Source organism: Podarcis filfolensis, assembly GCF_964270895.1.
Source record: "Podarcis filfolensis genome assembly, chromosome: 16".
In the NCBI taxonomy this organism is placed as follows: Eukaryota; Metazoa; Chordata; class Lepidosauria; order Squamata; family Lacertidae; genus Podarcis; species Podarcis filfolensis.
The window spans coordinates 17,440,553-17,465,181 of NC_139620.1; the positions used below are offsets into that span (position 1 = coordinate 17,440,553).

The window sequence follows — 24,629 nt, forward strand, 5'->3', positions numbered from 1 at the left end:
TTCCTTTTGGTGTACTGACCTCTCTGCTGCACAAAGGATTCCCTGCCCAAGCTGCTTCAGGTCGTGGCAGATGTTCTTCTGGAGACACCTAGTTTGGTTGTCCTAGGGGATTTTAACATCCACGCCGACACGACCTTACAAGGGGTCGCTCGGGACTTCGTGGAAAGCATGGCCTCCATGGGGCTGTCCCTGAATAAGTCTAGCCCAACTCATAGCTGCAGACATGCCTTAGACCTGGTGTTCACCTCTGTGGATGTTGGTGATCTGACACTAAGTAAAAGTGAAACTAAAGAAGTGTCATGGTCAGATCACTTCCTGGTGCAACTGGACTTCTCCGCGACCCTTCCCCTCAGCAGGGAGGTGGGACTGATTCAGATGGTCCTCCCCCGCCACTTAATGGATCCAAATGGTTTCCAAAGAGTGGTAGGGGATGCTTTGTCCCATGTTGATGGCCTTTCAGCTAATTCCCTGGTGGCCCGCTGGAATGTGGAGTTAACCAGGGCTATTGACTGTTTGGCTCTGAAGCATGGAGCCCGGACAGCCCCGTGATTTTCCATGGATCTGAGGGCAATGAAACAATCGCTTAGACGGGTAGCGTGCCGGTGGCGGATAATTCATTCTGAAGCTGACCGGACACGAGTTGGAGCTCAATTTTGAGCCTACCAAGTGGCGATAGCGACGGCGAAGAAGACTTTCTTCACCACCTCTATTGCATGGAGAAAATAAACAGCAGTAAGAGACTCTTTCAGGTGGTTCGCAATTTAGCAGAACCACCTGCTCCATCAGGGCCCATTACAGGCCACATGATCTCCTGCAATTATTTTGCAAAGTTTTTTGTAGATAAAGTCACTCAGATTCGGGAAGAGGTAGACTCCACCGTGGGAGCAGGGCCGGGGCGGGAGAGTGCTAGAATCCTGTCTATCAAGTTGCATGGGATCAATTCCAATCTGTTACCTCCGAAGATGTGGACAGGCTGCTTGGACGAGTGAAACCAACCACCTGTCTCCTTGATCCTTGCCCATCCTGGCTTATAAAAGCTAGCCGGGAAGGGCTGGATGATAGGCTTTGCAGGGGGGTGGGGGTGAATGCTTCTCTCTGTGAGGGAGCCTTCCCAGATCTGCTGAAAGAGGCGGTCATTAAACTGCTTCTTAAACAAACATCTCTAGACCCAGCCAATATGGCCAACTATCGCCCAGTCTCAAGTCTTCCATTCTTGGGCAAGGTGATTGAGTGAATGGTTGCTGAACAACTCCAGGCATGCCTGCAAGAAGTGGACCATTTTGGATCCCTTTGTGATGGCCTGGGAATCCGATTCAGAGGCTGAACCGGAGGAATCCCAGCCTGCACAGGAGTCCCTGCCTCCAGGGCCGGCTGAACTGGGGCAGGGTCTTGATTCTGAAGCGCCTGCACCTGTGCCGGATCCTCAGGAGCAGGCACCAGGTGAATCCACTCTGGCTCCGGAGGTGGTTGAGGACTCAGTGCCTACAGGTGAGTCTCCCCCTGGGTCCAGTAACCCTTCAGCCTCTCCTGAACTGCAGAGGCTCAGGGCAGAGAGGCGAAGGGAACTGGTTTCTCCCAGGAGGAGTGCTCGCCTTAAGGCCAGGAGAGGCGGGTCTCCTGGGAGCCGGGACTGCCCCTGGCCTCAGAGAAGATAAAGGCCAGTCAGCCCGATCCAGGTTGCGGGAGCAACGTTGTTAAAGAGCTGTTTCGGCCAGCATCCAGTCCTGTTCCTCCAGTATTCCTGTCCTTGCCTGGCTCCTCGCTTTGAACCCTGCTTCGCCCGTGGAGGACTGTCTGCCGTCCCTCGACTCAGGTCCTGGACCTCGCCCCACGGTAACCTCCCCCTGGGACCATCACAGTTTGCTCCCACCTCACCCGCACTCCCCCTTCGTTGGGGTGCGTTCGGGAAAAGCCAGAGGCCATGGCTGACCAGGCAGCTGCGCTGGTGGCATTGGCCCAGGAGAACCAGGCCTTGACCCACACCGTTCAGCAGCTAAGCAAAGTGGTTACAGCGCTTCAGCAGCGGTTGGATGCCCTACCAGCTCCTGGGGCCGACGCCCCAGCTCCAGGCAAGTACCCAGTGGCCTTGCCAGAGAAATTTGATGGGGCCCTGGCCAGCTTTCCCATGTTCCTCGCCCAGGCCAAGTTGTATATTCAGGGGCGAGCCCGGAGCTTCCCTGACGACCGCACCAAGGTGCACTTTTTGATCAGTTTGTTAAAGGACCAGGCGGCCAAGTGGGCTTTGCCACTGCTCCGGCAAGACTCTCCTTTGCTAACAGACTATGTGGGGTTTTGTAATCACTTAGAGACCGCGTTTGGCAACCCTCTGAAGGAGAGCCAAGCCAATCGGGTGATTCGTCGGTTGAAACAGGACAAGTCCACAGCCGCCGCCTACGCCACAGAATTTCAGCTGTTGGCGCAACACTTGTCTTGGAATGACTCTGCACTTCGGGACCAGTATCTTGAGGGACTGTCGGACGAGATACTGGACCAGTTGGCCACGATGGATCGTCCCACCACGCTGGACGCCCTCATTCAGCGGAGCCTGCAGATAGACGATCGGTTGGAGGACCGTCGCCAGGCCCGGGACCGCCAGCACTCCCGGCTCCGGGCTCCAGTCCTTCCTAGCAGGACCACGGCCACACCCAAGTCATCAGAGGAGCCTATGCAGCTCAGGACTGCGCGACCTCGTCTCTCCCCCACGGAGAAGGCACGGCGTCGGGAGGGGAACCTATGTCTCTACTGTGGCGGAAGCGGACACTACGCCCGGTCCTGTCCCGAGAAGTTGCCAGCCGCAGGGAAACCGCCAACCCTGGTAGCCGAGGGCCCTGGCAACCTGGGGTCCCAGACCATGCTAGAGGGGCCCTCACCAGTGGAATTGCGACACCTCATGGTCCCAGTGCGTCTATACCCTCCAGGTGGGCCCTGGATTCTTACCCACGCCCTGGTAGATTCGGGGGCAACCCACTCCTACATCGACGCTGCCTTTGCCACCCATCATCAGGTGCCACTTCAGAACAAGCCAGAACCGGTACAGGTGGAGGCAATTGATGGACAGCTCCTGCGTTCGGGTGTCGTTACTCGGGAGACCCAGCCCTTGGTCCTGTGTCTCCAGCAGCACCGGGAGGTGCGAACTTTGGACATTGCCTCCATGCCCCGGTTCCCCCTGGTGCTCGGGATGGACTGGCTGGAGGCTCACAATGTTCAGATTGACTGGGTCAATCGGACTGTGCACTTTCCAGACCCATGTCCCCACGCTCTGTCCGAGATGCTAGCAGCCGCGCCCACTGAGGAGGCTGCATCAATGCTCCCCGCTGAGTACCGGGACTACCAAGACGTGTTCGAGGAATGGGGGGCAGACCAGCTGCTGCTGCATCGGTCTTTTGACTGTGGCATAGACCTCCAGCCCAGAGCGCCCCTGCCGGTGAGTCGCTTATACTCTCTTACAGAGCCAGAGCGCGAAGCTTTGCAGGACTTCCTGCACAAGAACCTGGAGCGTGGGTTCATTCGGCCTTCTACCTCGCCCACCGCTGCGCCAATGCTCTTCGTTAAGAAGAAATGTGGGGAGCTTCACCTTTGCCATGATTACCGGGCCCTGAACAGAATTACCATCCCAGACCGGTATCCCTTGCCCCTTATTTCGGAGTTGCTGGAGCTGATGCAAGGGGCGCAGCTGTTCACCAAACTAGACCTCCGGGGGGCCTACAATTTAATTCAGATCTGAGCCGGGGATGAGTGGAAGACAGCATTCGGGACCCGGCATGAGCAGTTCGAATACCTGGTAATGCCCTTCGGATTGTGCAATGCGCCCGCTGTGTTCCAACGGTACATCAGCCACGTGTTCCAGGACTTGCTAGACAAGTACGTGGTGGTGTACTTGGATGACATTCTGGTTTTCTCCCGTGACCCGGCTCGCCACGAGGGTCATGTCCGGACCGTGCTGCACCGTTTGCGGGAGCACCGCCTGTATGCGAAGCTCAGCAAGTGCGAGTTCCATCAGCGGTCAGTGGACTTCCTTGGTCACCGACTCTCTCCAGATGGGGTGCAGATGGATCCTGGGAAGGTGGCAGCGGTTCGGGAATGGGCAGCACCTCGGAACCGCAAGGACCTACAGCGATTCCTGGGGTTCACCAACTATTACCGGACCTTCATTGCAGACTATGCTCATCACACCACCCCATTGACCCGGCTACTGCGCCCCAAGACGCCATTTTCCTGGGACAAGGAGGCAGAGGAGGCGTTTCAGGGGTTGAAAGCCTGTTTCCAGAGAGCGCCGATCTTGCAACATCCTGATCCCTCTCAACCCTTTGTGGTAGAGACCGACGCCTCCAGCACGGCTCTCGGTGCTGTCTTGTCTCAGCAGCACGGACCTGATGCGCCACTCTTACCCTGCGCCTTCTATTCCCGCCAGCTCCTTCCGGTGGAGCGTAACTATACTGTGTGGGAGCGGGAACTACTGGCCATCAAGGTGGCCTTTGAGGTCTGGCGCCACCATCTCGAGGGGGCACGACACCCGGTGGAGGTGAGAACCGACCACCGGAACCTGGAGTACCTCCAGACCACCCGCAAGCTGAACCAAAGGCAGATCCGGTGGGCGTTGTTCTTTTCCCGGTTCCAGTTCCGGATCCGCTACATCCCTAGCTCCCAAAACCAGAAGGCGGATGCCCTGTCCCAGAAACCTGAAGACGTCGCAGACACGGTACAGCAAGCAGTACCCACCACGATTCTACCACCGGCTGCATTCCTGGCCACCCAGGAAGCTGAGCCACTGCAGGCTCGGGTGCGGGAACAGCAGCGGGTCGACGCCTGGGCCCAGGAACGACTCCGGGAACTGGCCGAAGGGTCATGCCCTCAGTATCCGGGGCTGGTCTTGCATCAGGGCCTTCTGCTGCACCACGGTCGCCTGTACATCCCACCAGGGCCACTGCGGGCTGAGGTTCTCCGGATGACCCATGATGCCCCAGCAGCGGGACACTTTGGGCGGTATTGGACCACCCATCTGGTAAGCCGTGAGTTTTGGTGGCCCCGCCTGAAGGCTGACGTGGCTCGCTACGTCACTGGTTGTGACGTCTGCTGGCGGGCCAAGGGCCCTACCGGGTGACCCCCCAGCCTACTTCAGCTGTTGCCAGTCCCACCACGTCCTTGGCACACGGTTTCACTGGACTTTGTAGTGGACTTACCCCCGTCTCGTGGCTGTACCTGCCTTCTACTTTTCTCCGACCATTTCACTAAGATGGTGCACTGTACCCCCTGCCCATCCGTACCCACAGCTAAGGAAACCGCTCAGCTGTACCTTCAGTATGTCTTCTGCCTGCATGGCCTACCTGAGCGTGTGGTGTCCGACCGGGGCGTTCAGTTCACATCCCGGTTCTGGCGAGCATTGCACCAGACCCTCGGGACAGAGGTCTGCCTATCATCAGCCTACCACCCACAGACCGATGGTCAGACGGAACGGGCGAATGCGGTGCTGGAGCAGTACCTCCAGTGTTACCTCCCCCTGGGACCAGCACACCCTTCCAGCCACGATTCAGGCCTCATCATGGGACTGAAACTGCCTTGGTCGCGCTGGTTGATGATCTCTGGCAGGCTAGGAAGAAAGGTGAGAGCTGTTTCCTAGTTCTGCTGGATCTTTCAGCGGCTTTTGATACCATCGACCATAACATCTTTCTGGACAGTCTAGAGGGGCTGGTAGCTGGGGGCACTGTTATACGGTGGTTCTGCTCCTTCCTCCTGGGCCGTGTTCAGAAAGTGGTGGTGGCGGATGAGTGTTCAGACCCCTGGGGTCTCACTTGTGGGGTGCCTTAGGGTTCTGTCCTCTCCCCCATGCTTTTCAACATCTACATGCAGCCGCTGGGAGAGATCATCAGGGGGTTTGGGTTGGGTGTTCATCAATATGCGGATGATATCCAGCTCTACCTCTCTTTTAAATCAGAACCAGTGAAGGTGGTGAAGGTCCTGTGTGAGTGTCTGGAAGCGGTTGGAGGATGGATGGCAGCTAACAGATTGAGGCTGAATCCTGACAAGACAGAAGTACTGTTTTTGGGGGACAGGAGGCGGGCAGGTGTGGAGGATGCCCTGGTCCTGAATGGGGTAATTGTGCCCCTGAAGGACCAGGTGTGCAGCCTGGGAGTCATTTTGGACTCACAGCTGTCCATGGAGGTGAAGGTCAATTCTGTGTCCAGGGCAGCTGTTTACCAGCTCCATCTGCCCGTGGACTGTATCGCTTCGCAGACGTGGGGATACAGGGCATAGCCCGTAACTGGTTGTGCTCTTTTATCTCTGATCGGGGACAGAGGGTGGCACTAGGGAGGGAAATGTCGTCGCGCCACTCCTTGGTGTGTGGAGTGCCGCAGGGCGCAATTCTCTCCCCGGTGCTTTTTAACATCTTTATGCGCCCCCTTGCCCAGATTATCCGGAGCTTTGGGCTGGGCTGTCACCAATATGCTGATGACACTCAGCTCTATCTGCTGATGGATGGCCACACCGACTCGGCCCCGAACACACTGACCAGATGCTTGGAAGCTGTGGCTGGATGGTTTCGTGGGAGCCGATTGAAACTAAATCCTTCGAAGACAGAGGTCCTATGGCTAGGTCGGGATGGCATGGGGATGAGGGACCAACTCCCTTCTCTTGCGGGGGCCCAAGTAGTGCCATTGCCTTCCGTTAAGAGTTTGGGTGTAATCCTTGACGCCTCCCTTTCCATGGAGGCGCAAGTTACAGCAACAGCCAAGGCGACATTTTTCCACCTTCGCCGCATCAAGCAGTTGGTCCCTTACCTTTCCCGCCCCGACCTGGCCACAGTGATCCATGCGACGGTCATCTCCAGGCTTGACTACTGTAATTCGCTCTACGCGGGGCTGCCCTTGAAGCTGTCCCAGAAACTCCAGAGGGTGCAGAATGCTGCAGCGAGGCTCCTCACGGGGTCTCTGCCATGGGAGCATATTCACCCAGTGCTTTTCAAACTGCACTGGCTCCCGGTGGAGTACAGGGTCAGATTTAAGGTGCTGCTTTTGACCTTTAATGCCCTTCACGGCCTAGGACCCTCGTACCTACGGGACCGCCTCTCCCGGTATGCCCCACGGAGAGCCTCAAGGTCCATAAATAACAACACTCTAGTGGTCCCAGGCCCTAAGGAAGTTAGATTGGCCTCAACCAGAGTCAGGGCCTTTTCAACTCTGGCTCCGGCCTGGTGGAACGCCCTGCCTCATGAGACCAGGGCCCTGCAGGATCTGATTTCTTTCCGCAGGGCCTGTAAGACAGAGTTGTTCTGCCTGGCCTTTGGCTTGGAGCCAATTTGATTCCCTCCCTCCCTCTCTTTCTTTTTTCTTTTCCTTCTCCTCCTGCGATGAGGCTACATTTTAATATTTTAATATTCCATTATTTTAATGTTGTATTTCATTTTTGTTTTTAAGTTGTAATCATTCATCTTGTTTCCACCCCCATCGTTCTGCTGAGGTCCAGCACCAAGGGCCTTCTGGCAATACCCTCACTGCGAGAAGCCAAGTTACAGGGAACCAGGCAGAAGGTCTTCTCAGTAGTGGTACCCGCCCTGTGGAAACCCTCCCACCAGATGTCAAAGAGAATAACAACTACCAGACTTACAAGACATCTGGAGGCAGCCCTGTTTAGGGAAGGTTTTAATGTTTAACAGACCACTGTATTTTAATACTATGTTGGAAGCCCCCCAGAGTGGCTGGGGTATAAATAATAATAATAATAATAATAATAATAATAATAATAATAATTACCTCTTTTGTCACCACAATGTCCTGGCAAGGGCAGTGATACTGCTGTTGGCAGGAAATCAACACTGGCATGAATGTGTCATCCATGAGAACCTGGGCTCTCTGAATCATGAGGGATGAAAGAGGCCGAAGTATGAGAACGCTTTGTGAAGATGCGTTGAAGAATGTTTTAATGAGAACAATTTGTGAAGAACAATTTGTGAAGGCATGTTGCAGGGAAAATATTTTAGATAAAAGAAGGATGCATGCCCTGATCTGATTGGCCTTCAGAGTATTGAAATCCTATGCACCTCTTCTTGGCTGAGGATGTTCTCTTGCATAAGCTGGAGACTTGTACAAAAGCCACTTGGCATCGGTCAAAGGGAAGGTGCCTACCTCTGTGCTTCTGAGCTGAAGGGAAATGGCGTTTGGTGGAACTCTGTGGATGCTGATATTATATATGATCATTTTCATTCACTCCTTGCTGTTTGCACGGGGAGTTTATTATTATTTTACAAGGACCCACATTCCTCCAGGAATCACCCACAGCAGAAAATTACATATTTTTTCTTTTGCATTCGGATATTTGCTTGAACTGGTAAGTTTGTTCTACATATATCACAATCAAGGCATTGGGGTGATACTTCCCCCCCCCCCATTAAAAAAGACTGCAGTGTTTGGGAGTTTTTAGTTTAGAGAAAAGGCAAGCTGCAGGTGACATGATAGCAGTCTATAGAATTTGTGCATGTCATGGAGAAAGTGGATAGAGAAAAATGTTTCTCCCTGTCTCATGACACTAGAACTAAATGTTGGAAGATTCAGGAAAGATATAAGAAATGACTTCTTCACAACGGACATATTCAAACTATGGAAGTCTCTTTCACAGGGGGCAGTGATGGCTGCCAAATTCACAAAGGAGAAGGCTATAGATGGCTGCTAGCCAGCATGGCTATGCTCTGCCTCTACAGCTCAAGGCAGCAAAGCTTCTGTACACCAGATAGGGGAAGGGGAGAGGGCTCCTGTGCTCAGATCCTGCTGGAAGGTTTCCCACAGGCACTGTGAGAATAATCTGCTGGACTAGATGGGCCATTGGCCGGGACCAACAGGCTCTTTTTACATTCTTATGGGGGGAGGCGCTTCATGCCAGCCCAAACTCCAAGAGGTGAGTGGTGAATGAAAGGATATACAGTGGTACCTTGCTTTGCATACATATTGGTTTGCATACATTTTGGATTACAAACAAGTCAAACCTGGAAGTGCATGTCCCGGTTTGCAACCTTTTTTTGGATTACAATCCATTTTTTGGGATTATGAAATTTTTTTTTCGGGGAGGCCCCTGTGGTGAAAGCACGCCTTGAATTACAACCTGTTTTGGTTTACAAACGGACCTTCAGAATGGATTTGGTTGTAAAGTAAGGTACCACTGTACAATGTAGTTGCCCCACATATGAGAGGTTCGTTCCACAGGCAGTGCATATATGCAAAATATGTTTTTTGAATGCAAAACTATCTAAGGCTGATCATAAATGCTGAATGTTTTGGTTTAAACAGGGAGCGTTTCTGGAAAAACTGGGCATTTGCCATAGATATGTCATCTGCAGGGCTGCGTACGATGCCATGCCAACAAGGAAGGACTTAAACTTGATCAGAAAGGACCTGGTTTTTGATGGGGTGCCAGTGAGGGTGTACTGGCCCAAGACACCAGCTGCTGGGAACAGGAGAGGAATCATCTATCTTCATGGAGGCGCTGGACTCCTTGGAAGCATCCGTAAGTTCTTTGAAAGAGTCTCAAAATGGTTCACTATATTGTTTGAGGAGAATTTGGGCTGGCACATTAGTATAAAAGTCCTGAAATGTTTGCTATGGAGGGCTTCGGGTGGTTTCTACTGCCCCCGTAGGTAGTTTAAGTTTAATGCAAGATGGAACCATGAGGCAAGAAAACGGGTCTGAGGCCCCCTGTTATAAAGCCGTCCAGTTCTGTAGTAATTCTGTGAACGGCCCTGAAATTCTGTGAACCGCCCTGAGACCTCCGGGTGTAGGGTGTAGATAAATTCAATAAATAAGTAGAAATATATAAATTAAAATTAAAATTCCTAGTGTCACAGTCAATGAAAATTATTATTATTATTATTATTATTATTATTATTATTATTATTATTATTATTTATTTGTACCCCGCCCATCTGGCTGCATTTCCCCAGCCACTCTGGGCGGCTTCCATAAAAACCAAAAATACACTAAAATATCACACATTAAAAACTTCCCTGAACAGGGCTGCCTTAAGATGTCTTCTGAATGTCAGGTAGTTGTTTATCGCTTTGACATCTGATGGGAGGGCGTTCCACAGGGCGGGTGCCACTACCGAGAAGGCCCTCTGCCTGGTTCCCTGTAGCTTTGCTTCTCGAAATGAGGGAACCGCGAGAAGGCCCTCGGTGCTGGACCTCAGCGTCCGGGCAGAACGATGGGGGTGGAGACGCTCCTTCAGGTATACTGGGCTGAAAAATCCTAAAAATGTCAAAGAAGGTGTTTCTGCTTCATGTACCAAGGGACTTCTATGAAAGGGCTTTAAGAGGTGATCAGAAATAACTGGAAAGAAGCCAAGAAATGTGGGTGGAAGTTTGTTTTTGTTTTTTACCCACTGACACTGCTTGATCTCTGTTACAGATCAGGAGAGGGTAAAACCACAGAATGGTTTTTAGCTAGTGATGCCCCATTTAAAAAGAGTTCAGTGCAACTGAGTTTTTCCCAGAGGAACTTCATTAAAAGTTGTTGTTTTCTACAGTCAAGTGGCATACAGTATACAATTTATGACATAAAAATAAATAAATAAGCTCATCTAAATTAGCTATATCTCTTGATTTCAACAGATTTACTTTTAGGAGGACTAACCCTGTCTCAACTCACAATGATTTCAGTGTGAATGAGCAGGGGAAATTGTAATGGAGGGCTTGTGGGGCTTGTGTTTTCTTCCAGGAGCCTGTGAAAACGTCTGCTGTTCCATTGTCCACGAAAGTGATTCAGTGGTTGTGAATGTCGGGTAAGTAGTTTCACACTCTTGGTATCCGAAACAATGCGTAATACCTCTCAGCTACCAACCTTTCCTGTGCCCAGAGGAATGATGCTGCTGCTGCTGCTGCTGGATAATAATAATAATAATAATAATAATAATAATAATAATAACAATAATTCTTTTTATGATGCCGATCTGACTGGGTTGCCCCAGCCACTCTGCGTGGCACCCAATGAAAAAAATAGTAAAACACAATACACCAAACACTAAAAGCTTCCCTAGACAGGGCTGTCTTCAGATGTCTTTTAAAAATCACATAGATGTTTAACTCCTTGAAATCTGCTGGGGGGGGCATTCCACAGGGCGGGTGCAACTACCAAAAAGGCCCTCTGCCTGGTTCCCTGTTACCTCACCTTTCACAATGAGGGAACCACAAGAAGACCCTCGGAGCTGGGTTGGACGATGGGGATGGAAATGCTCCTTCAGGTATACAGGGTCATAGCTGTTAAGGGCTTTAAAGGTTAGCACCAACATTTTGAATTGTGCTCGGAAACCTACTGGAATCTGCGGTAAGAATTCACTTCAACACCACCTTGTTCGTTACCCAGGTGAGAAACCACCTTTTAAATCACAGAAAACTATTTTCAGGTCCAGCATATTGGTTAGGCACCTGGTGTTTTTATTTATCTATTGCAATAGGACAGAGCTCAATTCAATGTGCCCGTTAAGAAGGTCTGTCCGAGGCACATCAGATCGAAAGCTTATATAGTAACACAGCACACAAAGAGTCATAAAACTTCCCCTTTACATGCGTCAAGAAAGGTCATAGGTCATTGGATAGAAAACAAGTAAGGCGTCTTCCTGCTATCAACTCCCCCCCCCCCCATAACTTGGGACCTGTGCTCTTTAGGTGCACAGTTTCCCCATTCAGTTTCCCGCACACCTCCCCCTACCTCCGTTCACCAGAAACAGTTGTTGTTTAGTCGTTTAGTCGTGTCCGACTCTTCGTGACCCCATGGACCAGAGCACTCCAGGCACTTCTGTCTTCCACTGCCTCCCGCAGTTTGGTCAAACTCACGCTGGTAGCTTCGAGAACACTATCCAACCATCTCGTCCTCTGTCGTCCCCTTCTCCTTGTGCCCTCCATCTTTCCCAACATCAGGGTCTTTTCCAGGGAGTCTTCTCTTCTCATGAGGTGGCCAAAGTATTGGAGCCTCAGCTTCACGATCTGTCCTTCCAGTGAGCACTCAGGGCTGATTTCCTTAAGAATGGATTGGTTTGATCTTCTTGCAGTCCATGGGACTCTCAAGAGTCTCCTCCAGCACCATAATTCAAAAGCATCAATTCTTCGGCGATCAGCCTTCTTTATGGTCCAGCTCTCACTTCCATACATCACTACTGGGAAAACCATAGCTTTTACTATACGGACCTTTGTTGGCAAGGTGATGTCTCTACATTTTAAGATCCTGTCTAGGTTTGCCCAAGTAGCAGGCGTCTCTTAATTTCGTGGCTGCTGTCGCCATCTGCAGTGATAATGGAGCCCAAGAAAGTAAAATCTCTCACTGCCTCCATTTCTTCTCCTTCTATTTGCCAGGAGGTGATGGGACCAGTGGCCATGATCTTCGTTTTTTTTGATGTTGAGCTTCAGACCATATTTTGCGCTCTCCTCTTTCACCCTCAATAAAAGGTTCTTTAATTCCTCCTCACTTTCTGCCATCAAGGTTGTGTCATCTGCATATCTGAGGTTGTTGATATTTCTTCCGGCAATCTTAATTCCGGCTAGGGATTCATCCAGCCCAGCCTTTTGCATGATGAATTCTGCATATAAGTTAAATAAGCAGGGAGACCATATACAGCCTTGTCGTACTCCTTTCCCAATTTTGAACCAATCAGTTGTTCCATATCCAGTTCTAACTGTAGCTTCTTGTCCCACATAGAGATTTCTCAGGAGACAGATGAGGTGATCAGGCACTCCCATTCCTTTAAGAACTTGCCATAGTTTGCTGTGGTTGAAATAGTCAAAGCCTTTGCATAGTCATTGAAGCAGAAGTAGATGTCTTTCTGGAACTCTCTAGCTTTCTCCATAATCCAGCGCATGTTTGCAATTTGGTCTCTGGTTCCTCTGCCTCTTCTAAATCCAGCTTGCACTTCTGGGAGTTCTTGGTCCACATACTGCTTGAGCCTTCCTTGTAGAATTTTAAGCATAACCTTACTAGCGTGTGAAATGAGTGCAATTGTGCGGTAGTTGGAGCATTCTTTGGCACTGCCCTTCTTTGGGATTGGGATGTAGACTGATCTTCTCCAATCCTCTGGCCACTTCTGAGTTTTCCAAACTTGCTGGCGTATTGAGTGTAGCACCTTAACAGCATCATCTTTTAAAATTTTAAATAGTTCAGCTGGAATACCATCACTTCCACTGGCCTTGTTATTTCTTTCTAAGGCCCATTTGACTTCACTCTCCAGGATGTCTGGCTCAAGGTCAGCAACCACACTACCTGGGGTGTACGAGCCATCCATATCTTTCTGGTATAATTCCTCTGTGTATTCTTGCCACCTCAAAAATAAAAGTGCCCATTTCTGAAGCAGGTGGCTTTCAGAAAAGTCAAGAACGTCCTGCTAATTTCTACTTCTGGTGGCTGGTGGGAGGGACCCTCCCTGCCCCTGGCAGAAGAGGGAGATTTCTTTGGAAATGTCTTACAGTGTGAGAACACCTAATCCTTCCTATTCAATGATGTCCCTCTCCTCATCAAGAAAAAGAGTGAGGAGAGTTACACAGTCCTCAGCTGTGCCGTGCTTGACCAGCTGTCCACAGAGAAAACTGAAAAGCTGGATGCTGCCTCTTTTTATAAAGAAATGAAATAAAGAAATGAAAAGTGGAATTGCATGTGCAGCAATCAAATCTGTGCAAGAGCAGGATTGGCTCCCATTGTGTGCATGGACAGTGCCAACCTCTGTGCTCACCACACTGTCCTGACAGGGGCAGTGATACTGCTGATGGCAGGATGTTAACGCTGACATTGATGTGCCATCCCTGATAATGTGTGCTCTCTGAATTACGAGGGATGAAAGACGCCACAGTATTTTGTGTGGGAGGGCAAGCCCCACAAAAATGAAGATGTGTTGCAAGAGCAGTCAGTGTCTCTTGTAAGGAAGGATGCTTGTCGTGACCTGCTTGGCCTTCAGAGGCTATGGAAATCACATGCACCTCTTCCCTCTGGAGGAGGGGTTGGGGAAATGTGGGACACACCTCCACATATACTCCACCCTGTGTGAAAAACAACCACAGCAACCAGGAATGCAAGATAGCCTGCAATCTCTTAACAGATTACGAAATTGCTTTTTTTTCCTTCTCAATTGAAAGCAATGTGGGTTGGCCGAGGATGTTCTCTTGCATCACTTCCACTGGCCTTGTTATTTGCAGTGCTTTCTAAGGCTCATTTGACTTCACTCTCCAGGATGTCTGGCTCAAGGTCAGCAACCACACTACCTGGGGCGTACGAGACATCCATATCTTTCTGGTATAATTCCTCTGTGTATTCTTGCCACCTCTTCTTGATGTCTTCTGCTTCTGTTAGGTCCTTACCACTTTTGTCCTTTATTATGGTAATCTTTGAACGAAATGTTCCTTTCATATCTCCAATTTTCTTGAACAGATCTCTGGTTCTTCCCATCCTGTTGTTTTCCTCTATTTCTTTGCATTGCTCGTTTAAGAAGGCCTTCTTGTCTCTCCTTGCTATTTTTTGGAACTCTGCATTCAATTTCCTGTATCTTTCTCTATCTCGCTTGCATTTTGCTTGCCTTCTCTCCCCCGCTATTTGTAAGGCCTCATTGGACAGCCACTTTGCTTTCTTGCATTTCCTTTTCATTGGGATGGTTTTCGTTGCTGCCTCCTGTATAATGTTGCGAGCCTCCATCCATAGTTCTTCAGGCACTCTGTCCACCAAATCTAAATCCTTAAACCTGTTCCTCACTTCCACTGTGTATTCATAAGGAATTTGATTTAGATTGTATCTTACCGGCCCAGTGGTTTTTCCTACTTTCTTCAGTTTAAGCTTGAATTTTGCTATAAGAAGCTAATGATCTGAGCCACAGTCAGCTCCAGGTCTTGTTTTTGCTGACTGTATAGAGCTTCTCCATCTTTGGCTGCAGAGAATAATCAATCTGATTTCGATACTGCCCATCTGGTGATGTCCATGTGTAGAGTCGTCTCTTGTGTTGTTGGAAAAGCGTGTTTGTGATGACCAGCTTGTTCTCTTGACAGAACTCTATTAGCCTTTGCCCTGCTTCGTTTTGATCTCCAAGGCCAAACTTGCCAGTTGTTCCTTTTATCTCTTGATTCCCTACTTTAGCATTCCAATCCCCTATAATGAGAAGAACATCCTTCTTTGGTGTCACTTCTATAAGGTGTTGTAAGTCTTCATAGAATTGGTCAATTTCAGTTTCTTCAGCACCAGTAGTTGGTGCATAAACTTGGATTACTGTGATGTTAAAAGGTCTGCCTTGGATTCGTATCGAGATCATTCTATCATTTTTGAGATTGCATCCCAGTACAGCTTTCGCCACTCTTTTGTTGACTATGAGGGCCACTCCATTTCTTTTGCGGGTTTCTTGCCCACAGTAGTAGATATGATGGTCATCCGAACTGAATTCGCCCATTCCTGTCCATTTTAGTTCACTGATGCCCAGGATGTCAATATTTATTCTTGCCATCTCATTTTTGCCCACATCCAACTTACCCAGGTTCATGGTTCTTACATTCCAGGTTCCTATGCAATATTTTTCTTTACAGCATTGGACTTTCCTTTCGCTTCCAGGCATATCCGCAGCTGAGCGTCCTTTCGGCTTTAGCCCAGCCGCTTCATCAGCTCTGGATCTACTTGTACTTGTCCTCCGCTCTTACCCAGTAGCATGTTGGACGCCTTCCAACCTGAGGGGCTCATCTTCCAGCATCATAACTTTTATATGCCTGTTGTCTTTGTCCATGGAGTTTTCTTGGCAGGGATACTGGAGTGGCTTGCCGGTTCCTCCTCCAGGTGGATCACGTTTGGTAAAAACTCTCCACTATGACCTGTTCATCTTGGGTGCCCTGCTCGGCATAGTTCATAGCTTCTCTGAGTTATTCAAGCCCCTTCGCCACGGCAAGGCAGTGATCCATGAAGGGGACCAGAAACAGTACTTCAGTCTTATTGGGATTCAACTTCAATCCTTTAACTGCCATTCAGCCAGATAAAGTTTTAAATATAATGATTTTTCCAGCAATTAGAATAGGTGTTCATTTTATTTTATTTTATTTTATTTAATATAGATTTTTTATGTTTGGGGCGCATCTCCCTTTTACTTTGAGCATAGTAAGAACTCTGCTGGATCTGACCATCGTGTTCTCAGTGGCGGTAGCATATCCTGCTTGTGACTAGTACCCATTGGTATGAGTGACTGCTAGGAGTCCTGCCAACCAGATCAGGAGAGCTGCAGTAAAACCTGCTAATGGACAAGGGAAAGCAAGAAGGAAGGAGCTAGACGGTAGAGAAAGGTGTGTTGTAATGAAACAGCTATTTGTCCAAAGGGAGAGTTTGCATTTGCTTTCCATTTTTGCCTCAGGTCCACCTGTAGCTGGCAAGTGGCCCCCAGAAGGTTGCACAGAAAGGAATGTGGCACTAGGGGTGAAAGAGATTCCCAGCACTTGCAATATGTAATGCAGGAAAACAGTCCTTTTCTGTGAAGTGTATGATGTTGAGTGTGGGTGATATCTTGTTTTCTCTTTAGATTTCGTTTAGCACCTGAGCATCCCTATCCAGTCCCTGTGCTGGACTGTTTAACTGCTACAATACACTTTCTGAAGAATGCAAAGGAATACGGAGTGGACCCCAACTGCATTGCCATTGCTGGGGAGAGTAGCGGAGGCACATTTGCAACAGCTATTTGTCAAGAACTGGTGACCAGAGAGGACCTCCCAAGACTGCGAGCTCAGGTCCTCGTCAACCCATTCCTACAACCAGGGGACTTTGATTTGCCATCCTATCAGCAAAACCAATCAGTTCCTCCCTTGTTCAGGAAACGAGCTGTCAAATTTGGTTTAAGATATCTCACTGGGAAGGACATGAACGTGGACCCATTTATAAAAGGTGCCCATGTCCCTCCTGATTTGAGAAAGAAATACCAAAAATGGATAAGTGCTGATAACATTCCAGAAGAATTTAAAGCTAGGGGCTATGTTCCTGTAGAACCTGCTCCATTTTCAGAAGAACTTTATGAACAAGTTAAAAGAGGTACTGAGACAATGTTTGCCCCCCTTCTAGCAGAGGATGACATAATCCGCCAGCTTCCAGAGACTTTCATTCTAACCTGTGAATATGATGTTCTCCGGGATGATGGGCTGTTGTACAAGAAGCGGTTAGAGGACCACGGTGTGCCAGTGACATGGTATCATGTTCAAGATGGATTCCACGGGATAATGGCCTTTGCTGGTTGGGGGCCACTTGAATTCCCGAGCACACAGAAATGTTTGCAGAGTGTAATACAGTTCTTAAAAGGTTTATAGAAATGAATGACCTTCTTTGTCTTCCAATGGCAGCCTTCCCTTTCTGTGGGGGGAACAATCCCCCTTTCCTATTGTCCCAGTCTTAAAGTAAGAAGAAAAGGTCAGGTCCACAATTCTACCCTAGTCGGATTTATTAAAATCACCATGACATCTGTAAGTACATAAGCAGCATTCATTGCCATACAACCTGTCATAATGCAAACGTACCTATAACCTCCTCCATGAATTGGCCTGATCCTCTTTTAAAGCTACCCAACCAGGTCACCAAGTTAGCTCATTCCATTGATTAGCTGTCGCTCCATAATACCATATTGGTCCGAATATAAGCCACACCTTTAAAATTCAACAGAGGGGGAAAAAGACAATACCCGAATATAAGTCGCTCCCTTAAAATTCCACAGGCACTCACAAACGTTCTGTTTTACCATATGTCTGTTTGAGCAGCAATATCGTAAAAAAGCAAATTTTTGTAAGGTCGTGAATTTAAGCCGCACTTTAACTTTCATGGTTGGAATTTGGGGGGGGAACTGCCGCTTATATTCATTTTTTTTAAAAGAAATATTTATTAAAGTTTTACAAAAGCATGAATACAAAAATACATGAAAGAAAAAATAAAAAAAAATACAACATACAAAAGACAAAAAAAGTAAGAAAAATTTAAAAACAAATCCGTTTTTCATAACTTTAAACTCCTTTGCTTGTTTCTTTGACCTCCTCACACCTCCCCTTTTTGTATTCCCATTTACATAATCAAGTCAGCAAATCCTTACCCTCTTTCATTTATCTTAACTCTATATCTTAACATTTTTTAACTCTATATTTTCATCCATTATCAATTTCTGAAGAAACCAGAGGCCTTTCTCCTGGGCATAGTCGGCCAATTGGTGTTAAAAAAGGATAGAACTTTCTTTATGTATGCTACAACAGCAGCAAGAATACTCATTGCAAAGTATTGGAAGACGCAAGATCTACCCACTCTGGAAGAATGGCAGACGAAATTGATTGACTTTATGGGACTGGCAGAATTGACTGGCAGAATCCGTTTCTTCAGAAAGGTATATTTAAATACCTTTTTCATTTCATTATAGATCATCTCCCAGAAAGCCTTAATCTTTGGGCATGTCCACCAAAGGTGAAAGAATGTACCTTCATTTTCTTTACATTTCCAACATTTATTGGATGCTGCAGAATGTACCTTCATTTTCTTTACATTTCCAACATTTATTGGATGCTGCAGCTTATATTCAGACCAATACAGAATTTGGAAGATATTTAGCAATAAGAAAGGAGCTCCTGGGCAAGAAGCTAAATGGAGCTAAACCCTTGTGAATGATATGAACTCATTTAATTACACCAACATTATAGTGAAACTGTAGGGTGGGAATATATTTACCCTTCAAAATTAGGGCCATGATACCTGAAGTATCTTTCTATATGTACCTCTTCCGACCAGACGTGTACACATGAAAGCAGACTGGGATCTACGAAAGAGGGTGAGGGACTGATGAGATATGGTTCTGCTGCACAGCCCCAAGCTATGTCCCCACAGCTATTGTCAGCACTAACCAAAGTTTCCAGAACATTTTGAAGGTCACCTTCATGTGGAACCCATTGCAGTAATCCAAATGGGAGGTCACTAGTGCTGATCCTGACAGGAAGATAATGCCACAGGCCAGCATGGGGAGATGATGGGGGTAAGGAGGAAAATGACACAGAATAAGAGCTCCCTCGTAACTTGCAGACCTCATTTGACTCAGAGGGAATTATCTTACCTGCTCTCTCCAATTTCTGTGTTTGGTGGAAGGAGAACCATGCCAAAGCTAATTTCTCTACCCAGTCGTTCTGTCTCTCGCTGACGTAGCAGCGTAGGTATTGTTGGAGTATACTGTTCGCTCTTTCTGCTTGTTCGTTGGTCTCTGGGTGCCTCACCGTCGAGAAACTCACCTCAACCTGTAGCAAGCTCATGAGCTTCCTCCAGAACCGGGAAGTAAATTGTTTCCCGCGATCCGAGATTACCCTCAAGGGAGCCCCATGCAGTCTAAAAATGTGATCCACAAACAGCCTGGCTGTCTCCTCTGCCGTTGTCGCATGTGAGCAAGCTATAAAATGGCACATTTTTGTCAGTAGATCGACTACTGCCATGACTGCTGTCTTCCCCCTTGACTTGGGCAGATCTGTCATAAAATCAATGGACACCACCTCCCAGGGCTTTCCCGGTGTAGGTAAGGGTTCCAGTAACCCTGCGGGCGCAGCCCTCTCCCCCTTAGCCCTCTGGCATTGGTCGCACCCTCGTACATATTCTCGTACGTCTTCCCTCACCTTTGGCCACCAGAACTGCCTGGTGACAAGCAGCATGGTCTTGTGCTGTCCAAAGTGCCCAGCTGTCGGGTTGTCGTGGAGTTGTTTAAGTACCTTCCCCCTCAAGGTCTCCCCCGGTACATACAGTGCCCCCTTATAGTACAGTAGCCCTTCCTTTTCTTCAAACCCACCATTGTCTTCCCTTCCGTCTCGGAGTTCCCTGATTTTCGTCTGAGCGAACGCATCATCTCTAGTAAGCCCTGCCAGTTCTCGTTTCCCAACCAACGCTCCCCCCCCCACACACCGGTCCTCGGGGAACACGTGTCTGGTCTCCAGTGGTCCCTCTCCTTCCATGTACTCCGGTTTCTGGGAGAGAGCATCTGCCCTTACGTTTTCCTCTCCCGGCACGTATCTGATCTCGAAGGAAAACTTGGCGAACTCCTGGGCCCACCGAATCTGTCTCTGGTTGAGCACTCGCGCGGTCCGCCAGTATTCCAAGTTCTTGTGGTCAGTTCGGACCTGGATCTTGTGCCGCGCCCCTATCAGTAGATGTCTCCATTGCCGAAACGCCGCATAGATCGCAAGCAGTTCTCGGTCATACACTGTGTAGTTTTGCTCTGACTTGCTCAGCTTCCTTGAGAAAAAGGCACACGGCCTCCAGTCCTGCTTGGCCCCGGGCTGCAAAAGGACCGCTCCAATGGCTCGGTCGGATGCGTCCGTCTCCAGTCTCATGGACTTCTCCAGGTCCACGTGCAGGAGCTGCTCTTCCGAGGCGAACGCCTTCTTCAGCCTTTCAAAGGATTGCTGTGCACTCTCTGTCCACGCGAACTTCTTTTTGCTACTAAGACAGTCCGTTATGGGCGCTGTCAAGTGAGCGAAGTTCTTTATGAACTTCCTGTAGAAGTTGCGGAAGCCTAGGAACATCTTCACATCCTTGAAGTTTTTGGGGGCTTTCCATTCCAGCACTGCCTTTACTTTGGCTGGGTCCATGGCTAGGCCTTTGTCTGACAACTTGTACCCCAGAAACTCGACCTCCCTGGTGTGGAACTGGCATTTTTCCAGCTTGACCCACAACTGATGCTTCTGCAATCTCTGTAGCACCTCCCTGACGTCTCTGACGTGTTGCTTCTCATTGTCCGAATAGATTAAGACGTCATCCAGGAAGGCTACGCAATTCTTGTACAGCAGGGGCCCCAACACATGGTGCAAGAAGGCTTGAAAGCAGGTGGACCCCGATTGTAATCCAAATGACATAACTAAGTACTCAAAAGCCCCCAGGGGGGTGAACATGGTTGTTTTCCATTCGTCCCCCTCCCTTATCCTAATCAAATTGTATGCTCCTCTGAGGTCCAGCTTGGTAAAAATCTTCCCCTGCCTCACACGTGTTAAAATGTCGTCAATCCTGGGCATTGGGAAAGTCACGGGTTCTGACACCAGGTTCAGGGCCCGGTAATCTACGACTAGCCTGGGCTGATTGGTCTCCTTTCTGTCCACAAAGAACACCGGACTGCCCCCCCCCCCACCGCCTTTGATTCCCTTATGAACCCTCTCTTCAGGTTCTTGTCAATAAACTGCCGCAACTCCTGCATCTCCCGGTCGGACATGGCATACAGCTTACCCACCGGCAACTGAGCTCCTGGGAGTAGGTTGATTTGGCAGTCAAAGGGCCTGTGGGGGGGTAGTCTATCTGCCTCCCTCTCGCTGAAGACCTCCTTCAAGTCAGCATATTGTGGTGGCACCTCCCCTTTTTGTTCCAAGGCCAGCCCCGCCACCCTGGCCACCGTCATTCTTGGTTCCTTCCCTCCCAGACAGTGTTCTAAGCAGTAAGCTGACCCAAAGGTGACTGACCGCTGATGCCATGACACTACTGGATCATGTATTGCCAGCCAGCTCATTCCCAGTATTTTTGGGGGTCCTCCCAGCGTGGCCACGTGAAAGGCAATGGTTTCCGTGTGCCTGGAGACCCTCATTCGCATTGGCGGTGTCTGGTGTGTCACTTCCCCTCCCAGAAGTTCCCTGCCATCGATGGTGGTCACCTGCAAGGGAAAATCTAGTGGTAACAGGTGGAGTTGGTGCTCCAGAGCGAAGTCTCTGCTGAAGAAATTACACGAGCTGCCCGAATTTAGCAGTCCCTTCACTTTGACGGGGTGCCCATTCGGGAGTTCTAGCACCACTTCTATGGCTATAGCTGCCTTGGTGGGGTCAGGCTGGGGCACTTCGATTGGTCGCTGGCCTGGCTGCTGCCCCTGCTGGTTGGCAGCCAGGCGTTGTCATTTCCCTACGCCTGCCCTTCCTCCCCCTTCTCATCGTGGCCTGCAGCCCCCACCATCCCTTGCCAGGCTTTTCGTTGAGGGCAGCAAAATGTCCCGGTCGTTGACTGAGGAAACACTTCTTGGTAGTTTTCCACTCCTTTCCCTCCCTTTTCCGCCATTCACCAGCGTTTGAAACTTCGTGCGCGCGCCATCAATTTCCATCGGCTCCGCTGCCTGGGAAGGCTCCCTCGGCATCTCAGGAATGCGGTTGTCATGGAAACATTCCCCTCTTATCTCCCGCTTCTCCTGAGCCCGCGCTTCCTGGCGTACGCCAATCGCAAGCACAGCCTTTGTGAGTTCGTCCATCGACCGGGGCCGGGGCTCTCGGGACAACTCGTCTTTCACTTCGGGGGATAAACCCGCCTCAAACAACATTTGTATCGGTTCAGAGTCCAGATCCCACCCGAGCCTGTGGACTAACATCGCAAAACGCGACCAGTAGTTTCTGACGGACTGGCCCCCCTGCTTGCACCCCATCAGTTCCCGCCGCGTCACCTTTTGCTCAACCTCACTGGAGAACATCGCGTCCATTCCCTGGAAGAATTTCTTAAGGTCCTTCAAGGCATCATTCTGCGTCGCCATTAGGGGTCTGATCCATTCGCGCGCCCCATCCTGCAGATGTCCCACAATGTAAGCCACCCTCTCCCCGTCATCAGCAAAGTCATTTTTCTGCAATTCCAAAGCGTACTGAACTTCCATTCGGAAGGCATTGTAGTCTTGGGGCTTTCCCCCAAACTTGTGTACCAGTCCCGGTACCTTCCTTGCGATGGGGATGGTTCTGACCTGTGCATCCTGAGCCCGTCTCTCCTCCAGCCGCGCCGTCAGGGTAGCTACATGCACCTCCAGGTCTCGGTTCCTCTCGAACCAGACCTCTCACCACGGCTTGTTGCTCCATCTCTCCGGCTGTCCCTGTTTGGCTCATCGTGCTGCCTCTCTGGGGCTGCGCACAAGCAACGTCAGTGACTGACGGATTGCTGTAATGGTTCTAGGGGTTGCTCGTGCGTAAACTGGCGCCACACCTGGCTGGGTTGCCTGAGTGAACCTTTTCTGTCCGGACAGCCACTCGCCCATGACTGTCTCAATCGCTGGCATAATCCGTCAGTGGGCGTTTCTTGAACTTTTTCCAGCAAAGAAGCTCTTTGATGCCTAGTCTCCGCCTACTCTCCCTGCGCGGAAGCCTTCTGCGCAAGGAGGGTGTGGGCAGTGGAGGACACCTACTCACCCCGCTGGTTCCCGGCAAGGAGTCATGGAACCGCCTTGCCGCTTCCCCCATCTGCCCCCCTTCTCCAGTGGTGCTACGCTGATTCTCTTCCCCAGAAGATGGGCTGCCTCTCCCCATCCCGGGGCACTCTCTGGAGTCCCTCTGGAGCCCACTCTCTCCCTCCGGCCCTGATGGCAGTTCCCTGAGAACATCTGAAGCCAGCAATGTCTTGGGAAGTTTTGTAATGTCTTATGTTTTGTTATGTTTTTATATATGTTGGAAGCCACCTAGAGTGGCTGAGGAATCCCAGTCAGATGGCTGGCGTATAAATAATAAAATCATCATCATCATTATCATTATTGAATTGGACACCCCAATTTTCATCAGAGAAATGTTTGAAGATATACACCATTTGAATGGCAATGCCTGTCAACTTTGGGGGAGGGAGGCCCCCTCAAATATTTTCCCGGTGGGGGAAACACCCTTTAGCCCCTTGGCGTTGGCTCCTTTGTTTTCTGGCTAGAATGTGTCCTTGAACTTCAATAAATGCCTCTTGCTGCCTTGGAAGGAGAAGGGCTTGTATCAAAACTCCATCACTATTTAGAAGACAAAATGTTGTTGTGTTGTTGTTTAGTCGTTTAGTCATGTCCAACTCTTCGTGACCCCATGGATCAGAGCACGCCAGACACTTCTGTCTTCCACTGTCTCCCGCAGTTTGGTCAAACTCATGCTGGTAGCTTCGAGAACACTATCCAACCATCTCGTCCTCTGTCGTCCCCTTCTCCTTCTGCCCTCCATCTTTCCCAGCATCAGGGTCTTTTCCAGGGAGTCTTCTCTTCTCATGAGGTGGCCAAAGTATTGGAGCCTCAGCTTCATGATCTGTCCTTCCAGTGAGCACTCAGGGCTGATTTCCTTAAGAATGGATACGTTTGATCTTCTTGCAGTCCATGGGACTCTCAAGAGTCTCCTCCAGCACCATAATTCAAAAGCATCAATTCTTCGGCGATCAGCCTTCTTTATGGTCCATCTTTCACTTCCATACATCACTACTGGGAAAACCATAGCCTTTACTATACGGACCTTTGTTGGCAAGGCGATGTCTCTACTTTTTAAGATGCTGTCTAGGTTTGTCATCGCCTTTCTCCCAAGTAGCAGGCGTCTCTTAATTTCGTGGCTGCTGTCGCCATCTGCAGTGATCATGGAGCCCAAGAAAGTAAAATCTCTCACTGCCTCCATTTCTTCCCTTTCTATTTGCCAGGAGGTGATGGGACCAGTGGCCATGATCTTCGTTTTTTTGATGTTGAGCTTCAGACCATATTTTGCGCTCTCCTCTTTCACCCTCAATAAAAGGTTCTTTAATTCCTCCTCACTTTCTGCCATCAAGGTTGTATCATCTGCATATCTTAATTCCGGCTAGGGATTCATCCAGCCCAGCCTTTCGCATGATGAATTCTGCATATAAGTTAAATAAGCAGGGAGACCATATACAGCCTTGTCGTACTCCTTTCCCAATTTTGAACCAATCAGTTGTTCCATATCCAGTTCT

At 49.4% G+C, this 24,629-nt stretch overlaps 1 protein-coding gene across 1 annotated transcript; it reads left to right on the forward strand.

The window, feature by feature from the left end:
• The first annotated feature begins 8,634 nt into the window (after positions 1-8,634).
• On the forward strand, positions 8,635-17,299 carry LOC310751234 (arylacetamide deacetylase-like 4). Its single transcript, XM_083590469.1, has 3 exons — positions 8,635-9,492; positions 10,698-10,761; positions 16,498-17,299. Exons 1-3 carry the CDS (start codon positions 9,258-9,260, stop codon positions 17,270-17,272), a joined length of 1,074 nt encoding a protein of 357 aa, XP_083446595.1. The 5' UTR covers positions 8,635-9,257; the 3' UTR covers positions 17,273-17,299.
• The last annotated feature ends 7,330 nt before the right edge of the window (positions 17,300-24,629 follow it).